The sequence below is a fragment of the Propithecus coquereli genome, unplaced genomic scaffold, assembly GCF_000956105.1.
Source record: "Propithecus coquereli isolate 6110/MARCELLA unplaced genomic scaffold, Pcoq_1.0 Scaffold346, whole genome shotgun sequence".
Classification (NCBI taxonomy): Eukaryota; Metazoa; Chordata; class Mammalia; order Primates; family Indriidae; genus Propithecus; species Propithecus coquereli.
Genome location: NW_012149130.1, coordinates 120,404 through 142,471, shown reverse-complemented (window position 1 = coordinate 142,471; position 22,068 = coordinate 120,404). Strand labels below are relative to the sequence as shown.

At 52.3% G+C, this 22,068-nt stretch overlaps 1 protein-coding gene across 1 annotated transcript in view; it reads right to left on the bottom strand.

The window, feature by feature from the left end:
* CRACR2A (calcium release activated channel regulator 2A) overlaps positions 1 to 22,068 on the bottom strand; it is an 87,210-nt gene that overhangs the window by 18,306 nt on the left and 46,836 nt on the right. Inside the window, exons 6-13 of the mRNA XM_012651039.1 lie at positions 21,232 to 21,322; positions 18,262 to 18,357; positions 16,198 to 16,385; positions 11,194 to 11,265; positions 7,337 to 7,382; positions 5,194 to 5,300; positions 1,736 to 2,069; positions 1,644 to 1,646 (exon numbers count right to left, since the gene is read on the bottom strand). Of these exons, the coding sequence (XP_012506493.1) occupies positions 1,644 to 1,646; positions 1,736 to 2,069; positions 5,194 to 5,300; positions 7,337 to 7,382; positions 11,194 to 11,265; positions 16,198 to 16,385; positions 18,262 to 18,357; positions 21,232 to 21,322 (937 nt within the window). The remainder of the gene's footprint in view (positions 1 to 1,643; positions 1,647 to 1,735; positions 2,070 to 5,193; positions 5,301 to 7,336; positions 7,383 to 11,193; positions 11,266 to 16,197; positions 16,386 to 18,261; positions 18,358 to 21,231; positions 21,323 to 22,068) is intronic.

The following is a 22,068-nucleotide window of genomic DNA, read 5'->3' as shown; positions in this document are numbered from 1 at the left end:
CTTGATGTATTTCTTCCAGCCTTTTTTCTCTATAGATATGAGTGTATGTTTTGTTTATAGAGATTTGAGATATATATATATATAATTTTATTCTACTAAAGTAGGATATATATTATTAAATTATAAATATTTTTATGAGTCACTAAAGGTTTTTAAAAGTGTGATTTTTAACAGCTGTACAATGTTCTATTGAAATAATATACTACGATTTATGGCCCTATTGTTGGACCTTTTTTTTAACTGTTCTCTATTATAAATAGCTCTTGTATTCTTGAATTAAATCTTTGTCTGATTTTGGTTATTTTCTCAGGAAAAGTTGCTAAAAGTGGAAGTACTGGTTCAAAGAATATGGTATTTTGAAGTTCTGGATTCATGTTATCAAATGACTTTCCAGAAGAGTTGTACTAATTCATGCCTCTCCTGCCTTGCATGGGAGGGCCTGCCTCGACGTGGCCTTCGGGAGAGCAGACCCTCTCTGTGGGCTGTCGTGTGGCTGCTACAAATCATATTTGCTCTCTGCTGCAACTTCTGTCCCCGGGAGAACGGCAGCACAGCCCGTGGAGAGAGCACAGCAGTGAGAGAGATCAGCGAGCGGGCCGGGCCCGCGTCACTGTGGGGCCTGCGCCAGGCCTCTCCCCTCTGGGCCGCGACTTTCCCACCTGTCAACGGGAGAATAAATATCTGACGTGCTCTATCCAACAACTGTGAGGATGAAATGCCATAGCAGATGGGAATGCTCGGCCTTTTTCTTTACCCTGACCTCTTGCCACGTTCATATTCTAGAGGAGCATCCTGGGGTACGTGAGACCCCATCCGTGCCCCCTGCCAGCAGGTGCAGGTCTGTGCACTACAGGGGATGGTGAAGGGCGTGCAGGAGGGAGGGGCCACCACACTGGTGCTACCCAGTTCCCTACTTTTCCCTTGCACTAGGGACCTTCCAAGGAGTGGTATGCAGACATGACTCTTAATCCTGGCCCAAGAATGGTAACCTACACGGCGACGTCTGGGTACTGGCACACACACTAATACAGCCACTGGGTAAAGTTTAAGGTGGCAACGGCTCAGTTCTCGATGGCTCCCACAATGTGCCTGGAGGAGCCTCTGTCACGTTGCTATGGACATTCTGAAGCTGTTTTAGAGCGCTAAGTGGAGGATGGGGGCTCGAGGACACTATGCCAAGGCCTGGGTCACACACAAGGTGGCAGCATCATTACCATGAGCCAAGGGCAGAACTGGGTAGGAAGACCTGGTGGGGGGGTGCAGAGGGGTGCTGAAGGGAGGAGCAGGTGGGGAGTTTGGGAAGGAGGATGATTAGCCGGTTAAGAACCGAGAGAAAAAGACGCTATGCCAGCTTTTAGAGCAGGACTGGCCCTGCCGAAGGCAGTTACAGAGGGGCAACCTTAAAAGCACATGATCTTTTATGCTCAGAGCCCAGCACAGAATCTGTCTTAAGTAGGTGCTTGGTGAATGCTTTGGAATCTGAATCGGGAGAGACGCACAGGGGAGTAAGCGGGGCGAACACCAGAGGTCATAAGGGGAATTTGTCAGGACCCCTGAGTCTCCCTGGTGATGCTCAGCTAAGCGAAGGAAGGTGGTATTTGGAGGACACACGCGTGGTGACTCAAAGACCTGCAGTGCTGGACCTCCTCAGCTGCCTCTTGGGGCTCTTGGGCTCAAGTGCGGGGGACAAGTCACAGGAGCGATGCCCACAAAACAATGCGGGATGCGTCCTTACCTTAGATAGGGCTTCTTTCCCCACGGGCTGCCCTCGGGGGGATGTGGGGGTGAGTGTCAAGGGTGGGGCCTCCTGGAGGTGTCCTTCTGCCCTCTGGTCGGAGACCTCCTTCTCTTCTGGGCATTTGCTCAGTGGCTGCTGGAAGCCACCGTCCAGGAGCTGGGGCAGGGGGTCTTCCTCAATGGAGATGATTCGGCGGAGTGCCCGGCGGGGCGGGCCCCCAGCCCCTGGCTCCTCCGTCCCTGGCTCCTCTTCTGTCAGAGGGTAAACACTCAGGCCCAGGGAGCTTCTCCTCCTCAGAATGCCAAACACGTCTTCCTCCTCCTCCGACTGGCTACTGGGTGGGGAAGAAAGAAGAGGGGGGAGTATCATAAAACCGATCAGCACGGAAGCTGGAGGGCTGCCCGATGGCTCTGTCACAGTTATTCGCGACAGACAGGTAACTGGATGGTGTCGTGCCTTTGGAGGAGAGAGCCCAGGAAAGAGAAAGGCAACCAGACCCGCACTGTTCAGCTCATTCATCCGCCACGCTCGCGCCAATGCCCGCCGCCGCAGGTGATGGTGACGGTGGGGACGAGGCCCAGGCATTCACTGGGGACGTCATGAACAGATGGACACAGTCCTGGTCCTCATGAAATGCCTGGTTTAGCGGGGACAAAAGCATGAACGGCACGAATAAATGCACTTTCCTAAACTGCGGGAGTGCCGTGAAGAGGTAAAGGTGAGGAAATAAAGCGCCTGTACTAATAGCCGGGCGGCGTGGCTCCGCTGCGGCACCAGCCCCCAGCAACCGCGTGTCCTTGGGTGAGACACGCCAGCTGTTTTAGCCTCGCCATGACATGAGGCCCACCTGCCCTATCTGTTCACAAATGAGACACTGCACAAAAACAGACGCGCTCGCGAAACATCCCTCGGCAGTGTGCGGGGCTCTGTCGCTCTGGGAGGACTCGCTCCCAGCCCCACACAGCAGACCCCCAGGCTCAGAGGCAGCCGTCCCCCCCGAAAACGGGCTTCGGGTCAGAGAAGCTGGCAGGGCATCTCCATCCGCCGCTCCTGCCTCTCCCTTTCTCTTTCTCTTGCCACGTCCCTGGAAAGTGGGGAGGGATTAGTGGCCTCAGAGGCCTAAGTGCATATTTGCTTCTAGAAGCATTTGAGCACCGAGGGCAAGGAGAAGCGGTGGGAGGCTGAGGGAACTGGGCGGCTGGAGGGAGGGCGAATGCACAGGCTGCATTTTCAGAAGGGTTTGAGAGCAGATCCTCCGAGCGCGGGAGTCTCCGGTCTTCGTGAGCAATTGAGGAGGAGAATTGTCTTAGAGGGGTGGACGTGTGACAGGGAGGACCGTAAGTCCAAATCGAAACACACACACACACACACACACACACACACACACACACACACACACACACACACACAGATTAGAAAAGAAAATGGACCAGGATGAAGAAGTGAGGCGATGGGGCCAAAGGAGACAGGAAGTAAGTGAAGGGCACTGGCTATGCAGACAGAGGACACTCTTGCTTCCTGGCTTCTAATATCATTACTCCAAAAACCAGTAGTAGGAAGGAAAAAGAAAAGAAAATGCATGTATCACCATTCTAAAGTTAACTGCAATTCTGTAAATTAAGACAAATAAGAAAGACAAATTAAGATATGGTGCTTGCTCACAAAAATGGTGAATTAGTTTGGATCCCTTGATATAAAAGGAAGGATTTGTAATAATTCAAGTATCTTTCTCTTGACTTATAAAATTCAGTTTTTTAAAAAGGCTGAATGTCTTCTTTCCAACAAACTGTATCACATGGAGTCTATTAACTGCTTGTCTGCTGTGAAACACAGTTAGCATTCCCGGCCACTCACATCCACAAGGAGGGTACTGTGTGCACACACACGCACGGCATGCTTTTTCAAAGGCTTTGCCACCAGAAAAGAAACGGTCACTTAAATAGGCCCTAAAAAGATGCATTTTTTGGAAAAAGCTTTTTATTTGGGAAATTCTCAAGCACTACTGATATCCTGTAATACCTTCGGCTTAGCAGGACTAAGTTCATTTTTGGTTTTACCACCAAATGCTCCCCACCAGCAGTAGAGAGAGCAGCTACTTTTGCCAAAGTCGGTATTGGAATCCAGGGTTCCCAATTTGTGGATTACTCAGCTAGTGTCTGCTTCCTCTGCTCAACTGTCAGCCCCATGGCACGGAGATGGGTCTATGCTCACTGTGTATCCAGCACACAGCACAGTCACCACACGCAGTGAGCACCCAATAAATATTTATTAAGTGAGCATTAATAATGGATTTTTAAAAAATTTCTCTTCCTTATGATTTTCTTTTTTTTAAAATTTTTTTTATTTCAGCATATTATGGGGGTACAACTGTCTAGGTTATGTATATTGCCCTTGTCCAACCCAAGTCAGAGCTTTGAGCGTGTTGATCCCCCAGATAATAATGGATATTAATGGTAGGATCCATGTCTAATTTATCTTTGGAGCCTTTGCAGAACTCAGAAGAATGTCTGGCACAGAGTAGCTAACCAGTAAATGCCTGTTGAATCGATCAATCAGTGAATACATTCAGTTCTGCGGAACCAACAGGCCAAGTGCTATTGCAGAATTTGGCTCTCAAATTGTATCTCATTACTGAGCTATTTGGAAAAGCAATTCATGATGATCGGGCCCAGAGATTTCACTGATGAGCTGATCTGCATCCCTGGAGTCTCTTTCCCCCCACGTATCTTTCGACTTCATGCTTGCCGTCTTCAGGGTCTCCTCGTGAGCGAGTTGACACACTTTCTCCACAAGCCCAGCACTGAAGGGTCTGGCTGCCTCTCTCTCGGTGGCCGTCTATGTGGACGGAGCAAAATGAAGAGGGGCAGGGGACCGTCTTGTCTCTGAGCCAACCCTTTGGGTACACAAACTCAATCATGTGCTGTCCAGCAGCAACAAAACACGTTATCTTTCAGTCAATTAAATATGAATCATTGAAACGATCTTTCAAGCACAGGCCCCGGTCTTGTCTGTCAAAGGAGTTGGATCATTAGAGATTTCATATGACACTTTAATTAGCCTTCACAGCCAATACGGTCACGGTCCTATGAAACCAAGTGCATCCATTCTGCTCTGTGGAAGACAGAGCATCATCCAGCCATGCCCTCCACCTCTCTCTCCCTTGTCCCTGCTCCTCCTCCTCTCTCCTCTGCTGACCCACAGCACCTCTCTGCAGACACACACAAGGGGGAGGTGGCCTCAGAAGACAGTGGCCGTCCTTGGGGTTTGCTTGCACGGTCCCCCACTGGCTTGGACATCAGAACAAAGAGGGGCATGTCCTCCAGGACTCAAGGCGAGTGGGTGCAACTGACTCGGCTTCCCCACCAGGGCCCGTCTCAAGAGGCCAGTAGGCACCGACTGAGCCTGCCGACAAGCGCGAGACGCATGAACGCACGGACAAACGGATGAGGACTCACCTTCTAAGAATCCCTCTGCCGTCCACATATTTGCCTATCACAGAGCCAGATCTCCTTTTCCAGCTTCCCTTGGAAGCAGCTGTGTTTGCCTTGGCTGCCGTATCTTTCTGTGGAAACACAAAATGCCCTCAGATCCATGCCTGCTGATTCGCTCTCTCGTTTGAGCAGAAAAGGGCTCGTTGTTCCCACCTCAGAGGTCGGGCCGTAAACCACACTTTGAAGTAGGCAACAGTATTCTGCCAGCCTTCACCTGCCAGCCTTCACCGACTCTTCCCTTTTGCCATCCTCCCTCACCAGAGCCCCCGACTCCTCTCCGATAATGTGATCAAATGAGCACGTAGTTCAGTGCCTGGGCGCCACCGTGTTTTCTCTATAGGAGCATTAGTAATTTGCAAGAGGATAAAGAAGAGATAAATGCTTAACACATAGGAAAAATATTTACAGGCATAAAAAACGTCTGTGCATCTTTAATGCACACTCTTCTGTGGGGCTGTCATCCCTCTGTATTGCCAAAGCCCCAGATCTAACGAGAAAGGGGCCACCCCAGAGGATCGATAAGCCCAGTGCCCTGTCCATAGCTCCCGAGCTGGCATAAGGCATTTCAGAACTTTCGTGGAAGTAGGCTGGACGTGGATAAATTGCTCACACATCTGTATCGGAGAACTCGGGGAGCGGGGACTTACCACCCCTTTGCCAATGTTCCCTAACAGATGTCTTCTAGGAGATGAGGGGGAGCAGATCACAGGAAGAATCTCTCACTAATTAGCCATCCCGTGATTCCCAGTGACCCCTGACGAGAGGAGGAGGAGCTGCAACGCTCCCAGAGCCCCGAAGGCATGGCTCTAAAGACTCAAATTAATCTTTAATTATGATCTTATTCCTCTTCCTTTGATTCCTCATTGGAGCTCTTAATTCCATCCTCCTTTCAAGGCAGAATGAGTTTGGCAGGTGAAGGGAGGCAAAGTGAAGGGCTTAGGGTGACATTTGGTTGGAAGTTTTAAAATAAATTCAGTGTTACTTCTAAGACAATTACAACCATTATCATCATTAAACAAACATGTGTAGGCTTAAGTCTTGCTCTAATAGCAAACACAGGTGGGCGGCAGAGATGCTTGCTGCCAGTTGGGGATATAAAAGAGATGCTGGCGTAACAGAGTCCCTCGGGGGTTTGCAGTTACAAACCAGGTTGGACCGAATTCAGGGCAAACCAGCTCCCTTCTGTGACCATATTTAGATCACTGTTCAGCTAAAGGTCCCATGCACATCACCCTCTTTCCAAGAATTTTTCTCAAAAATCCCTATAATATGTGTGTTTGTGTGCGTGTGAGAGAGAGAGAGAGAGAAGGTTAGCAATTCCTTTTCCCCATGTGACAGCTGGGGTCTTGGTCCAGGTGGCTAACGACTTGCCCAGGGACACACGTGAAATTCATGGCGTGATAATCCTGACAATTAAGAAGTTGTGTCAACTAATCCTGCCTCCACCTCTCTTCCCTTCCGAGCACCACTGGCTTGTCAACAGGGGAAGGTGAGTAGGCGAGCATGGAATCCTGGGTTCTGTGTAATGTGGCCCAGAGTGAGGACCTTTAATTAAAGGATTTCATGCGATTTGGAAAGAATGTAGACACGGTGCTCAGGTATGGAAGACCAGGGCTCCCTACGGGGTAGAAAAAAATTGTTCATAAAATCAACTACGTAAATAGCGAAATACACATTTTTAATCTGTTCCATGACAGTGTAAAATTTTCAAGAGATAGAAATTTAAATGAAGAAGAAAACTGTGAGCACTTTGGTTTAAAAGTGATAATGGCATTTCAACTGCGCCATCTCATGGATAGAACTATCATATCCCCAGCCAAGAAATGTGTGACCCTCCCAAATATTTTAGTCTTGTTGCGCCAAGAGGAAAGTATATTACTTCGTGGAAAATTAACACACTGTTACCCAGGAGGCCACCCTGCATTTTTATTATTTGCAAAAAAAAAAGCAAAAAAAAAAAAAAAGCAAAAAACCTTATGCCATCATCCTGTCCAAACTGATCCCAAGTGTTAGGACATTCTTTGGCCGGTCCCAGCATGCATCTGGCTGCCCCTGGATCACAGTCCTTGCCTTCCCCACCCCAGGTAAGGGAGAACCAGCCAATTACCTGAAAACATATGTCCCGTTCGTCCCGAAGGTGCTTGTTCCTTTCCCTGCAGATGACAAAGGGGAATCTATTCAAACATGGGGCTTGCGGTGGACACATCCAACAGCAGCCGACTTGCTAGCCCGATGGGTGCAGGGAAAGGCTTGGTGCGGAAAGCCCGGGGAGTGTGAGTCTCTTTCCTTAGGGATGTGACTCAGGGCGGAGGGTAGTTTGTGTGTAAATCAGCTCAGAGGCTGGCACAGACTGAAGCACCCACTGACACCCGCAGCCCTTCAGGAGCATGCACGGCCTCTCCTCTCACTAGGGGCACCTACTCCAGAGGGTGACCGGGAATTCCAGCTCCGCCTGTGAACTTGCTTTGAGCTCCCGCTTCCTCCCTCTGAACCGCGCACGCACGCACGCACGCACGCATTCACTCCTGAGCACCCACTACGACCAGGCTCTGTCCTAGTGTTCTAGCTGTCGAGGTCACACCGATGAGCAGAACACAAAGTCCTTGCCTCGGAGAACTTGCCTGTCAGTGGGGGGATAATTACTGTGGAGTAAAGAAAGCAGGAAAGTGGAATGAGGCGAGCCAGAGGGCCCAGGGGTGTTTCGACCAGCGTGGCTGGGAAGGCCCCACTGCTCAGGCAGCATCCGAGCAGACTTGGAGAGGGAGGAGTTGGCCAGGTGCTGGGGGCGCATTTCAGGTAGAGGAGACAGCAGGGGAAAATCCTTGAGTTGGGACACACCTGGCGTGCGTGAGAAGCAAAGGAGGCGGAAGAGTGCTCAAAGGGGGAGAAGGAGATGAGGTCAGAGGAACACTGGGGGGAGGCGAGGACCTAACCCTTCACACCCTCGTGGGCCACCGTACAAACTTAGACTTTAACTCCAAATGAGATACGAAGCCAAGGGGCTGGGGGTGGATGGCGGAGGGGTGCCAGGACCCGACTCCAGTTTTCAAAGTACCCTCTAGATGTGGTGCTCAGAATACGCTGCTGGGGACAGGGTGGTGCCTGAGACCTGACCGATATTTTTAGCAACATGGAAGTCACTGGCGACCTGGACAAGAACGGTTTCCATGGAACACTGGAGAAAAAAGCCTGGCTGGAGGGTTGAGAAGGTGAAGAAATGGAGCGGAGACAGTGAGTGTGAACAACCCCTTCGAAGCGTTTTTGCGTAAAGGGACCGAAGAATTGGAAAGTGGATGGAAGGGAGGTGAGGACCAGAGATGTCAGACAAGGAATAGTAGAGTACAGCTGTAGGTCTCTCCAAAAGAGATAAGACTGACAGGGGAGGCGAGCGAGCAGTGCTGGCACAGCGCCTGAGGAAGAAGGCAGAGATGTGGGCGCAGACGGCGCCTTGTCCTTCCTCACGCTTGGCTCCTGTTTCAGAGATAGCCAGGGCCACTCGCGAGAGCGTCCTCCTGGGCCTGTCCGTGCCCGCATCTCTGCTGTGGCGGATGACCCCCCCGTGCTCCTGGCAGAGGCCACCCCCTCCGCACTGTTCCCAGCTTGTATTCTAGAAGGAGATCCCACCCGCTCTTGCTTCCAGAGAAGGAGCAGACTGGAGAACTGAGACTCGGGATGCGGTGAGGCTGCAGGACACCTTGAGGCGAATGGCTGGGAGAGTCATCCGCTAGCACGAGAGGTGGAGGGGGTGGGCCGGGGGCCTCCAAGCGTTTGCAGCGCTGATGCTATGAATCTTCTGGGCAGTGGCCTCTGAACGAGCCCACACTGCTGAAGGGGAAGTGGGGGCACAGCTGTGGCACCTACTGTGTGCCGGGCACTCTGCTGAGCGTGTTTTGCACTGCAGGAGTGGATTGTGGGCAGGCCTGGGACTAACAGCCTGGCCCCTGACCTCCGATTCCCCCAGCCTTGCAGAAACACCAGGGCCGTGCGGGGTTGTTTTCAGTTACCTGCATGCGGCAAGCAGGCCGGCACACAGCCAGGGCCTTCAGAGCAAGTCGGAAGGGATGTGGAGGATGTTTTACAAGCCCTGAGAATGGCAAAGAGAGCTTCTCATGCCAGAGGCACCCTCGCTTTGTGTGGGCAGCGAGTTAACAGCCTTGCACCTGGGCGAGGACCTCGGGAGCCCTGGGAAGTCCCGTGATTGGAAGGCATGCTGTGCTGCTTCCTGCTTTGTGTGGCCAGCTTCGGTATTTAAAGAAATGCTATCATCCTCTTTAAATGCATCTGCTTCGGTTCATGCCACTGCCCTGCCGCGACTCCCGTTCACATGTATCATCTAATTCTCAACAGAAGCCTGTGAGCTGGGCATGAGAAAATTAAGACTTGAACTGGTTAAGTCAACTGCCCAGGGTCACATAAGCCAATGAGGGGAGTGCTGGGTCTTGAACCAGATCCAGCTCAAAGTGCACGTTCCTGAGTGTCCTAAGATTGCTTCTGTTTGCCTCTGTTTGCACTAGGATGGCAGCCCTCGTCTCCTGGTTACATCCCAGCCATTGTCCTGACCCTACCACCCTCCCCTACTCCTCCCTCCACATTCCTGCCACCCTCCCCAGCCCACCCAGCATCATCTGCCCCTTGATTCCTGGCGGTTTCCCTGTGGAGGTCAAATCTGCTGTGGGGCCTTCCCTCCACCTCCCGGCTTTCGTCAGCTGGAGGGGCTTAGTTTGGTAACCCCACGATCGATGGCACAGAAGGGCTGCAGGCACGTGATTCTGCACAAATGCTGGTCTCCATTAGAGAGACCGGTGAGTGTTTGTGGAGAGCTGTCTGGTCATCCTCCCCTGCTCAGCCTCTTGAATCTGCCCTTTTATTGTTTTTCTAAATACAATAGAGAAAAATAAGAAGAAGACTCAAAAACTTGTCCTTGTACATCTTGTTCTCTTCCTTTGACTAAAGCCTTCCTACGAATCAAGAGCTTCTCCGCAGCGGATCAGAGCTTGGCCGTCTAAGAAGCCCGGGCCTCTCCCTGCCTGCGGAGGCCTGACTGCACCATCTGTGGAGTTCAGTCTGAAAGGCCCTCAGGCTGAAGTACCTTTCACTTTGGTGGCATCCTAGACGCCAGACACAGTGACCTTACCTTGCGTTCACAAAAACCAAAACCAAAACCAAAACCTCCTAAGGTACCTGGGAAGTGATTCGAAACCACTTGTCCTTTAAAACTCAGCACCCGCAGTCCTTCTGTCTCAGCACCGTCGCCGGGAGGTGCTGGGCAGGCGGCAGGCGCAGGTGCTCGGCCCCTGCGTAGGCAAAACTGAAAAGTCCACCTTTCCCCACGCGGCTTTGTTTCTTTTGGCACATTCCAGACCAGCTGACTTTGAATTTGTTGCAGGGAGTTTTCGAAAGCGGAACCAACCCCCTTCTTGGCGCTCTGTCTGTGATTCCTCTGCTCATTCCACAAACAGGAACAGAGCATGGCCAGGTGGAAGGAGCTGGCCGGATGCGGCTTCAATTCCGGCTCCACCAGTGAGTGGCTGTGCCACGTGCGGTGCGTCACCTCACTTCTCTAGCACCAGCTTGCTCATCAGTTAGCTCCCGCGCGAACAACTGCCCTTCCTACCGCCAGGTTTGCTAAGGACGAAAGAGAGGACACGTGTGGCACAGACCGGCTGCTCACTAACCGCAGCCTCTCTCCCGTCTGCGTGAGAGCCACGCACAGAACCGCGAGAGACACAAAGCAGGTGAGGCGCGGCCCGGTGAAGAGGCCCGAACTGGAGAGGGAGGTGCGCGTGCGTGTGAACGGACCACACACGGCACAGCGGGCATCCCGTGGTGGCGCGCAGGCTACTCGAGGACCAGGGGGTAGAGGCCCCTCAGCAGCTGCGTTTCCCAGCAGCAGGCGCAGGCAGGGGCGGCGCTCTTGGACCAGCCCTTCCCTCCCGAGGCTTCCGGGGGCACCGACCAACGCACCTTAGGAAGTCCAGCTGCTTCAGGAGGCCGGCCTTCTCCCGCTGCAGGCTCTCCGTCACGCGGTACACTTCCCTGGGGAGGAGGAAGCGGGGTGGTCAGCCACGGGGCAGAGGGCGCGGTGTGGAGGCCAGCAGGCGAGGCCCGCGAGGGAGGAAGGCAATGGAGGAAGGCGGCCTCCTCCAGAGAGCACCTGCCCGGTGCAGGCGCTACAGCCGCTGCCTCAGTCACCACGGCTCCCTACTCCCCATGCTGTAGACCTGGCCCCGAGGAAGTTCCACAGTCTCCCCAGGTCACACAGACAACCTGTGACCGAGCCAGGGTCCTCATCTGTGCCTCCTGCCCCCAGACTCTGCTCGTGCCACAGCCAGCCCACACGGCGCCGGCGGATAGGGCTGGGTGAGAGCTGCACTGTTCTCCCAGGGTCGAAACCATCCGCCCTGCCCAGACTTCGGGGAATTAGAATCGGTATTTTTCTCCAGCCGGACCTCGGAGGCGGAGAGCAGAACCTGTGTTACCTGACCCCCTCCCCACTCAGATGCTGGTTCGGTTTGTTTTCAGGAGCTCTGGAAGAATCATTTCCCCATTCCCACCTTCCCCCTGAAGTCCCCAGTCTGTTCGCAGATACTTGGAATTTCCACTGTTGGGCATTCACTTCTTCGACTTAGGCTTTCTCCTCTCTGGCTGTGATGCAGAGATAGAATGGATCGATTCCAATCAGTCATTTATATCAGGGTGTGAACATGTCGGCTGTATCAGGGGTTTTGAGGAAGGGGAGAGAGAAGCAGAGGGGCGGGGGCACAGGGTGGCTGGGGGCAACTCGGATGGGGGGCAGGGGCTGTACCTGGTTTTTTTACAGCTATGTCCTCAACACAGTGCCTGGCACAGAGATGCAATCAGCAAACAGTGACAGGAAGAAAGAAAAGGGAGGGGGAGGAAAAGAGGGGAGGAGGAAGGAAGCAGGGAGGAAGGGAGGCAGGGAGGAAGGGAGGCAGGCGGGCGTTGGGAAGGTCTTCAGCACCACTCAGAGAAGAAATGAAAGGAAAACAAATAAAGCAGAGTTGAGCGATATTGGGAAACTTGCTTAACTTCACAATTCTGTCTTGGTCTTTCCCTCTGCTCCACACCACGCTTTAGAAATTTCAAAATCGCCCTTGGATCTTACTGTAAAGGGTCCATAGTTCCGCATTTCCAAACCACAGCGCAGCTCTTGGCGTAGGGAGCATCTTGCAGCCTGGTCGATGCATCACTTTCCACAGGCTGCCAGGCTGCCCGGCTGTGCACACCCCAGGCTGGGCAAGGGCAGCCACCGCTCTGCCACTCCAGCGACATCATTACTGAGCTGTTGAAAACAGCACCAGCATGCGGGGTCCATGGGACTCTCCTGCCAAGCTCCTAATAACCTGACTCCTTAAATGGTATCCGTGTTTCTTTTTTTCCCCTCTTTATAGAATAATTGTAAAGTCAATTTACTGTAATAACAGGCTGAATCAAACTCTAAGTTCACCTCAGACAATCCTAATTAAGCAACAAAACTTCTCTGGCTCCTGCAGAGCTGCAAATTTGTAGCATTTTATTACCAATTATATTTAATTTCAACTTGAGGGAAAACAATGTATTTCCCATTATCCAAACCGGGTCCCCAAGCCCCTGTCTAAGACTCTACTCTGACGAGTGCTACGTGAGCAGAGCTGCCGCTCCGGGCTCTGGGCCCTGGGAGCTGGAGTTCCCCTGCGCCCCACCCCGCCCTGCATCCCGCTTCTCTCTGGGGCGGCCAAGAGTGCACAGATTTCCCTCCACTAAGGAAAATCATTCGCCGGGGACCTGTGCTCCAGGTTCTCACACAGTGTCACTGAGCGGCTAGTCCCTACATTCTAGGTCCCCTCTGGCCTTGCTGCACAGCTGACCGTTGGAGCTACACACACACACACACACACACACACACACACACACACACACACACGTACGCACCCATACATGTCACAGATACATGCAAATATGTGCACTGTATCTATTTGTCCAGTAAACGTACATATATTTGGACATTTGTGTATACATATATACACACACGTATACATTCAGATATATATTTTTATGTCAACAAAAAGAAAGGCATTTCTGAAAAACAAATGACACTTGGATATTTGACTAAACGACCTCTAAAGTCCTTGTAATCTAGAGGTTCTTAAAGTCTATACATGAATAATACATAAACCGAAAGGGAGAGAACCTGCTGTTTTTCTGGAGTGGTAATTGGTGAGAGGTTTACGGTTACCTTTAGGGAACTGCTGTTGGCTTTGCTTTTGGGAGAGGGAGGAGCCATGGAGCACTCTGCAAGATACCAATATATTGTCAAGCGAGAAATGCGAGGAAATGCAGAACAGCATGCGTAGTGTGCTACTGTTTTATCAAGGAAGCTAGTGTGTGTGCATGTGTGTGTGCTTGTGTGTGTGTGCCTGCACACCCATGCACATGTGCCTGTGCTTGCATATACACAGCACACTCTGGAAGGATCCACAAGAAATCGTGACTGGTGGCTCCTGGGTGACGAGACTGGGAAAATGGTGGAGAGGCAGACCACTTTTTGAGTATCTATCCTTTTGTCCCTTTTGAATTTTGTACCTTGTCATACCTACCTACTCAAAATAAAAGTTAATTAAAAAATAAACAGAGATGTACTGCTTCTCAGCTGACTTTTATCTTTATATTATCTCCTTGATTAATAGTTCTTTCTTCATCTCATTTTAAAATCTAGTTCTCCTACCTTGTGCATCTTCAAAGAACACAAAAATTAATTTTGCCCGTTCAGGATTCTTGCTGATAAATGACTAAGTCTGTTTATCTCCCAGCTGCACCCTTTCCCCTCCCAGCTGCTCTGGAGCGCACATTAGAGTGAGGCATTGCCAGGGAAGCACAGGAAAATCAGAACTAGGCTTCATCCTTGTTTTCTGTCTCTAACTAGCTGTGTGGCTTTGGGCTGTTCGCCACACCTCTCTGAGCTTCAGTTTGTTCATGTACAAAATAAGGGAGGTGGATCAGAGCATTAAGGTGCTCTCAGTGCGCTGGTCAGCGATTCCCTTCCACAGAGAACAAGCTGAGGCTCTTGCTGCTCTTCCCTCCTGGTCTCCCTGGGCGGGACACACGCTCCTGGCTGGCAGGCCATCCTGCCAGCTTCTGCAAGCTTCCTGAGAGCAAGTCAGGAAGGCTCTGGAGTCTATTTCTCTCTCTCCCAACCCGCCTTCCCTCCCTCTTTTTCAGTTCCCAACCTCCAGAGATTGTGTCTCTGGCTCGGTTAATTAAGATAAGACTCAGAAAGCTTTGCGTCCTCACGCTGAGATGTGGCACTCCAGCACCGGGGGTTTATTTCCATTTGCTGTTCTGATGCTAGTGCCTTCAAATGCTTATTGCTTTTAGAACTTGATTGAATTTTAAGAGCCTGAATCTTTAATTCTGTTTGTGAAGTTAAATGCTGATACCTTGTTGACCTGTTCTCAGTGAAGAGGAACTGATCTTGCTTGTTTACGATGAAATACACTGTCCTTCCACCACTGGCCGTCCGGGAATTGGAATGCAGGGCTTCGTTTTGTTTTAAGTCAGCTACTTGGGAGGCTTTTTTTTAAAACTGGAGAAGTGTTACTAGGGTAAAATTCCTAATCCAAACACATTTCCTCCCTTTCATACCAGGCAATCGGTCCTGAATGGCACAGGACTCCACACAGGAGCCAGACTGGCAGAACAGGTTTATTTAGGCCTATGACCAAAGTCTGGCCAGCGACCAGACAGACGGAGTGAGGGCTTTCACTTTTGACCGAGGGGAGCTAACATCTGTCAACATGGGGTGCTGGTAAGTGACACTGCTCCTTTCCCTGAAGTCAGACCTGCAGTACTGCCCGGCAGCTTTCAGGACCAGACACACGACTACCTTTTGCAGAACGAATGAATGAAAGAAGAGCGTGTGAATGAGTGAGGGAGGGAACGATGGCCAGTCCTGCTGCTGTGAGAATATTTTCTGACCAGCTCATTACTCTCCGGAGGGAGTCAGAAGATATGTCCAGCTCTCAGCATCTCGGGACAGTTACTTAAACCTCTGAACCTCCGTTTCCCCATCAGTAAATTAGCGTTGGCAATAACAGTACCTGCCATGTCAGGATGCTTTAAAGGTCACATGAGATGATCTTGAATTACTGACATACGTGAGATATGTTGAATGCGCAACACAGTATGTAGCACAAAAAAATGTTCCATAAATGTTTGCCAAATGAGTAAGTCAATGAACACACGGATAAATGAGTGAACAAATAAACAAGTGAGATTCTTCTGCTGCGAGCCTCAGGGTGCGTTTGTTCTCAAAACCTAAGACGCCTAAGACAAGATAAATGGTTGATTCCTCAGTGGCTCCTCCAGCTTAAGGTCCAGACCCAGTCTGGATTCTTCCTCCGGCGGGCCTCTGCCCAGCACGCTGGACTCAGGGCCGGACACCAAAAGCAGTTCACTGGCAAGTCGGGTCCTGCGGGACGTGGGGTCCCCCCCACTGGGCCCACACAGTCTAATCCGGGGAACACCGGTGGAGAAAATGGGCAGAGCTGCAGAGAAGATTCCAGGGCACTGCCCCACGCCCCGTCAGATGACATGCTGATCTCTGAAGCCTTCCTGCTTCCCTCCAACCCACCTTGGCCTCCCATGGCTGTCACTTAGGGTCTGTCTGCTCACGCAGCATCTGCTCACAGGCTGCCTCACATTTGTTGGTGGAATAACACGCCTTTCTAGTCACATGATAATTTTCCAAGAACAGGGTTGTACATTTCTGGTCACTCCTAGGCAATGCCTGGCAGAGTACTGGTCTGCTTAATAGTGCCAGGCCCCTGGAAGAGGGTTAGAAGTGGTCTCGGAGCAATGGAGCAAATCCCCATTTTACAGGCAAGGGACGGGGTGTCTGAGAGGGGAGGGAACATGCCACAGTGGGCAATGGGCCGGAGGACAGCAGTGGAGGACACAGGCTGGACTCACGTCTCCTTCTCCTGGTGGAGTCTGCAGGCCTCCTGCTGGAGGCTGTCCAGCTGCTCCTGAGCCTCCCGAAGCTCCCGCGACGTCCGCTCCAGCTCGCGGGCCAGCTCCTGGTTAGTGAGCTTCAGCTTGGTGTTCTCAGCCTTGGTTTCATGCTTGTCATTGTGCAGAGCTGCGCACTGACCTTCCAGCTGAGAAGAAAGGGGAGCAGAGGGGAATGAGGACCAGCCACCACCATCAGGCTGGCCCCTGGCCACACCGTGCTTTCCCTGCTTGGAGGGCAGGAACCGTCACTGCTACCCCTTACCGCCCTCAAGCCGAAATCAGCATTTTCCTGCCCCTCAGTTCACACACACACACTTCTGCAGGCAGGAAGGGGCTTTCAGAGCACATTTCTCTCCCCTGTTTCCACGTGGGACCACTAAACAGTCCAGAGGGAGCTGCCCCGTTCAAAAAGACCACCAGCAAAGGAAGTTCCACAGTCCATCTGTGTCTCCCATCTCAACATCAGAATAGTCTTGACACCTGACCTAAATCTATCTTGTCCTTTAAGCCGGTTTTTTTCCTTGGTCCTTGATGGAGACGGGGAACAGCTAAGTGGCATTTGTCATAAAAGCATCCTTCTTGGTTTTGCATGCCGATGGTAAGTCTATTTATTCCCTTTTATCCTCTCGACTAAGTAAGTCCAATTCCTTTAATCTGGAGAAGCATTTTAGGGTTGCCAGAAGCCATGGAAATTCTTAGGGAATAACTAAAACAGGTCAAACAGAACATGGGCCTCTTCTATGTCCTTAAAGCAACTAAAAACCCTGCATTTTTATAATTTCAGCTTTCCTTGGCTGGTGATTATGCTTTGCAGAGCTTCCAACCCTCAACTACATACATCAGAATAAATTTAGCCTAATGAGTGTGGCCAGTAAGGGGAGGAAGAAGCAACAACGAGGGATTTCTCGTGACTCTCAAGAGGCTGCTGTGGAACCGGCAGCGCGCAGTCATTGAATTGAGTGGCGGCCGTTCATCGAGGGGTGACTCTGAGTGGCAAGGACTTGATGCATGACCGGGAGGGAGACAGCGTAGGAGAAGCGAGGGGCGAATGGGGACGGGGAACGGAAAGGCAGCTGCAGTGCCCGGCGTGGACGTCACCCTGCTGCAGAAGGAAAGAGACCGGCATCCACAGCTGGGGTGGCAGCCGCAGCGGAACAGTCCCTGGCCTTAGCAGGGGTGTCTTCGAGCACATTTTGATGTGTTCCTAAAAGTAGCCCTCTCTATTCAAATGGAAGCAATGCGTCTAAGTCTGTCCAGGGCTGGCTTCCTTCCAGTGCCAGGCGAAAGAAACTAGGAGGCCGGTGGCACCCGGGCCTCTCTCCTCCATGAGTCCTTGCTATGAAGAGGAGGCTGCTGATAGGAGGTTTTCCCGGATAATCAATCTTTCTGGGGTCGTTAGCCAGGCATCCCCAGCCATAGACACTGCCCTGAGAGCACACCAGCCAGTGCTTCCTGGGGGCTCCCGTACATCAGAGAGGCGTGTCTCATGTCTGTGTGCTTCCTGCAGGGTTACGGGAACAGTCACCAAGGAGGCCGATGAACCTCGCCCAGGCATCACGCAGACAGGGAGGGACAGACTGACCTTGGAAGGGGCTTTTCCAGCTGGAGGTATCCATGGCCATCCTGGAGGGAAGAAACTTGTCTGCTGCATCCCCCAAGATATCAGTGCTAGACAATGTCCCTTGTACCTCAGCATTTCCCTCCTTTCTTATACAGGAGGCAGGAAACAAATTCAAGCTTTGGCATTCTGGTGGCTCTTGGGTATCATTATACGAAAGTGTTTGCAGATACCTTGTGGGGAAATGCTTGGCAACTTTTCCAAGTTAAACACCTGGCACTGGAGAAGTAAAGGCTTTATCTTAGGATCATCTGTGATTTTTAATTCTGTCTTTTGTACAGCTACATGGTTCCTCTCAGATGAAAAAATAAAATCCTTAAGTGAATGGCAGGGAAAGCGGGCGAGGGACAGAGAAAAGAACGGGGCGAGGAGCCAGGTGCTCGGGGACACTGGCAACAACATACCCTTTTCTGCTTCTGGGTCAGCTGCTCCAGCTCCTGCTCCTTGGATAACAGTTGCTGCTCCAGCTCCTGACTGCGGGCCTGGAACCTCTCCGTGTCCTGCCGAGCGGGAAAGAGGGATGCACGGGACCCAATGTGCCACGCCTGGGTTACAGATCTTTTCTCCCACCCCGAGCCCGCTCAACAGCAGGGCCCATCAGGGCTCTTCCCACACATTCCAGGGCCCCAGTGAGCTACCTGCCCAGTTAGGGAGGACCAGTGAGGCAGAGAGAGTGTCGGTGCTCAGCGAGCACGCTGCGAACTCCCCGCACGTGTGACCGTGTCGCTGACTGTGCACCACCACCCTACGCCCCACCAGAAACAGAGGCAGGGTCAGCCAGTGGTGGAGGACTGAGCAGGGAGAACAGGGGCCTGAGTTCGAATCTCAGGCCTTGGTCTCCTCCTCTGTAAATCGGGGGTGGGAGGGGAAGGCGGATGACTGGCCTCACTCTGAAACACAGGGGTGTTGCTCCTTCCTCTTGAGGGTCTAAGTGTTCATTATTTTCCCACGGTGCCTGAGGTTTCCCAGGCCCTGGTCCTTACTGTGCCTCTACGCCTATGCTTCATACCCCTCCTCCCACCCTAGACTGGCTTCTCCACGCAGACGTGCCGAGCCCCACGGATGCAGGTGCAAGGGGACCCGGCTGTGGAATGAAGAGGAAAGCGTGTGGGCTGTCGGATGTGGCGCTCTCAGCAGAGTCAGGTCTGTAAGGGCCCTGAGCCGGGCAGCACGAGACTTGGGTTCTAGCCCCGCATCACCCACCTAACTTGCTTCATTCTTTTGGATCGCTTTTGCTTCGTTCACAGAATAGAAACAAAAACACCCATAGCACCAGCAGTAGGCACAAAGGAGGCATAACATGTGTAGGAAGAGAGGAAGCCATCATAACCCCAGATATTAATAACTCACTCCTGGAGCCCCCCAGGCTTCTCTGTGATATGGAATGACTCCTTCCTGAGGACAACAGCCAAGGGGCGCTGCCGGAAAGTGCTAGAAGGTTTGGCATGACAGTGTTAGCAGCACAGCAGAGCATTGGGGCTGCGCTCGGGTCAGAGGCCTTGGGACAGCTCCGTTCAGAGGCTCAGGATGTTTCTGAGCATTGTCTAGAGACGCTGCCTGGCTCCTCTGCCTGTTTTCAGGCAGGTCAGTGGGAGAAGAACCACGGGAGAGCCTGCGACTGTCCTCATCTTAACCGCACGAGTGGCACAGGTAGGATCCAGCCAGTCAGCTCCTGCCCCCGACATTTGTTTCCAGAGAATCAGCGCCAGGAATCTGCCTCCTTCCGTTGTGCTGCTCACCGCACAGGTGCCGTGAACACCGCTGGGAATGGAAGCGGCTCCAGACTCCCCATGCGGATGCTGCTGTCCCGACAGCGGCCAGTGGGGTGTTTTACTGCCCCTGCCAGGACAGAGCATGGAGGAGTCTGGGAGGGCCAAGTGATGACGAGCTTCCCTCATGGCCAAACTGTCGAGCCTGGATCCAAACGCCGGCCGGAGGGTGCAGCCTTTTCCATGATGTCATAAACTGTAACCCCGCTATCCTCACCCCATCGCCAGGCAAAAGCCCGTGTATCGAACGGCTTAACAGAGCTGCCAAAGACATCTTAGCAGTTTCCCTGTTCACGCAAAAGGCATAAATCTAAGCACCGAGCTTTAAAGGCAGCTGGCGTCCAGAAGGGATGGGGAGCAGAAGGGGACAGGTGGGCCTCGTTCACCTTCAGTGACGCTGATTTGTCCCTGAAGTTTTTCCTCTGACCTCTGCCCACTCCTGCCTTGGCCCTGGCCTACCTTTTGCTTCAGGAATCATGCCTCTTTCTTTAGCTAGGACCTTTGACCTGCAGTCATGGCCTAGGCAGAAGGGGCAAAACGCCCCACAGAGCTCGGCCTCTCTCTCTGCAGGATGCCACTGGGATAAAGGGGGTGGCTGTCCTAGGGCAAGGGAAAAGCTGCTGTTCTCAGAAACTGTTTTCGGGTCTGCTGGTGAGAAGCGTGTGATTTCGGTCCTCTGCGTGCTCGCGCAGCTGTGAGGCTGGGGTCCGCCAGAATGCCGTAAGGCCGCACACGAGCACGGGAGGGCTGGAGATGCCCACAGGCTTCCAGAGGGCACCAGCTGGAGAACATTACTGCATTTTTCTGAGAAGTGTTCTGAATCCCTCTCTGAACGACGTCTGTGACAATACCTGGAGCAGTGGTGTGGGAAATCCGAAGCAGCCCCAAATTAAAATGTGGTTCAAGGGAAGGGGTTGTGCAACAGCCCAGGCTTAGCACTGAGGCCGAGGAAGCCGCAGCTCAAGATCAAAGGCTTTTCTGCCAAGAGCCCACCAAGCGATAGTCCAAAAATGGGTAATTGAGTTCCCTGGAGCTTTTTTTTTTTTCTTTTCATGAGCACGTTCCAAAAAGGGTCCTGCTTAGCTTGGCGACGACAAGGGTTTTGTCAGTCCTGACCTCCCAAGACAGACGGCAGGGCTTGGTGCATGTGGGTATATAGGTCTGGGGACCTATAGGTCTGTGCTGTATAGGTCTGGGGACCGGCCAGTGTCAGTTCCAGCCTCACGGGGAAGCGTGCACCTGCATCCTGTCATTCGGTCATTCCCTGTTCATTCATTCACGGACTCAACAGTATTTGCTGGGCACCTGTGACGTTCCGGGCATGGTCCAGGTGCCGCGGACACCTTAGTAAGTAGGAGACAAAGACCTCTGCTCTGCGGAGCTTGTGTACTAACTAGGACAAGGAGACAGATAAGAATCAATGAAAACAAACAAGGATATTACATGTCATGTGCGAAGGTGACAAATGCCATGAAAAAAAAAATAAAGCAGAGAGAGGGGACTCAGTCGTGCCACGGTGGGGGCCTTGTAACGCCCCTTAAATGGGGGAGGTGGTCAGAGCAGACACATGGCGGCCCTTGGAGCCAAGCCGGGCAGTGCGCTCACCTTCAGGAGAAACTGCTCCTTCTCGCTTTTGATTTGTTGCTCCATCTCCTCATACAGATGCTGGATTTCTTCATCATAAGCAGCAATTTTCCTACAGAGGGCGCAAAAGGAGAGTCCGTTGGGGTCTGCACTGAGGTTCCCCTATCCCACAGGCCGCTCCCGGAGCTCAGACACCAGCACCCGCTCTGGAGCTGCAGGTGGGGGATGCCCGCGGGGGCAGCTCGGCCACGGCTTCAGGATGAGCGTCCGGGTCAGCCGACCCAGCAAGGATGCAGGCCACAGAGGTCCAGTGGGATCTGCCCGGCTGTGGGTAGGTTTCATGCGGCCTCTCCTCCCCTCCTCCAGCTGTCACTCCCGATGGTCCACACACTCCTCGGTGAGGCTGCCCTGGGCCCATCCACCTTTGCTCTGCTGTATTTCCAGGCCCAGCCTCCACCAGACGCGCTGTCCCCACCCCGGGCCCCAGCGCATGCAGACCGTACGCATCACGCAGGTTTCTCCCCCGGTCGGTTTCTCCGTTTGCCTTGTCCCTGTCTGGATGCTTCCGCTCTACCTGCCGACAGCAGCTCTCTGACACCGCGCTGTCCGAGGGCTCTCCCAGATACCCTGTGTTGGAGTATGTGGGATTTGTTTACTTTTTTTAAAAAAATTATTTTTTAATGGCCAAAAAACATATGAAAAAATGCTTAACATCTCTAATCATCAGGGAAATGGAAATCAAAACCACAATGAGATATCACTTATCTCCAGTGAGACTGGCCTTATCAAAAAGTCCCAAAACCATAAATGTTGGCATGGATGCGGAGAGATAGGAACACTCATGCACTGTTGGTGGGA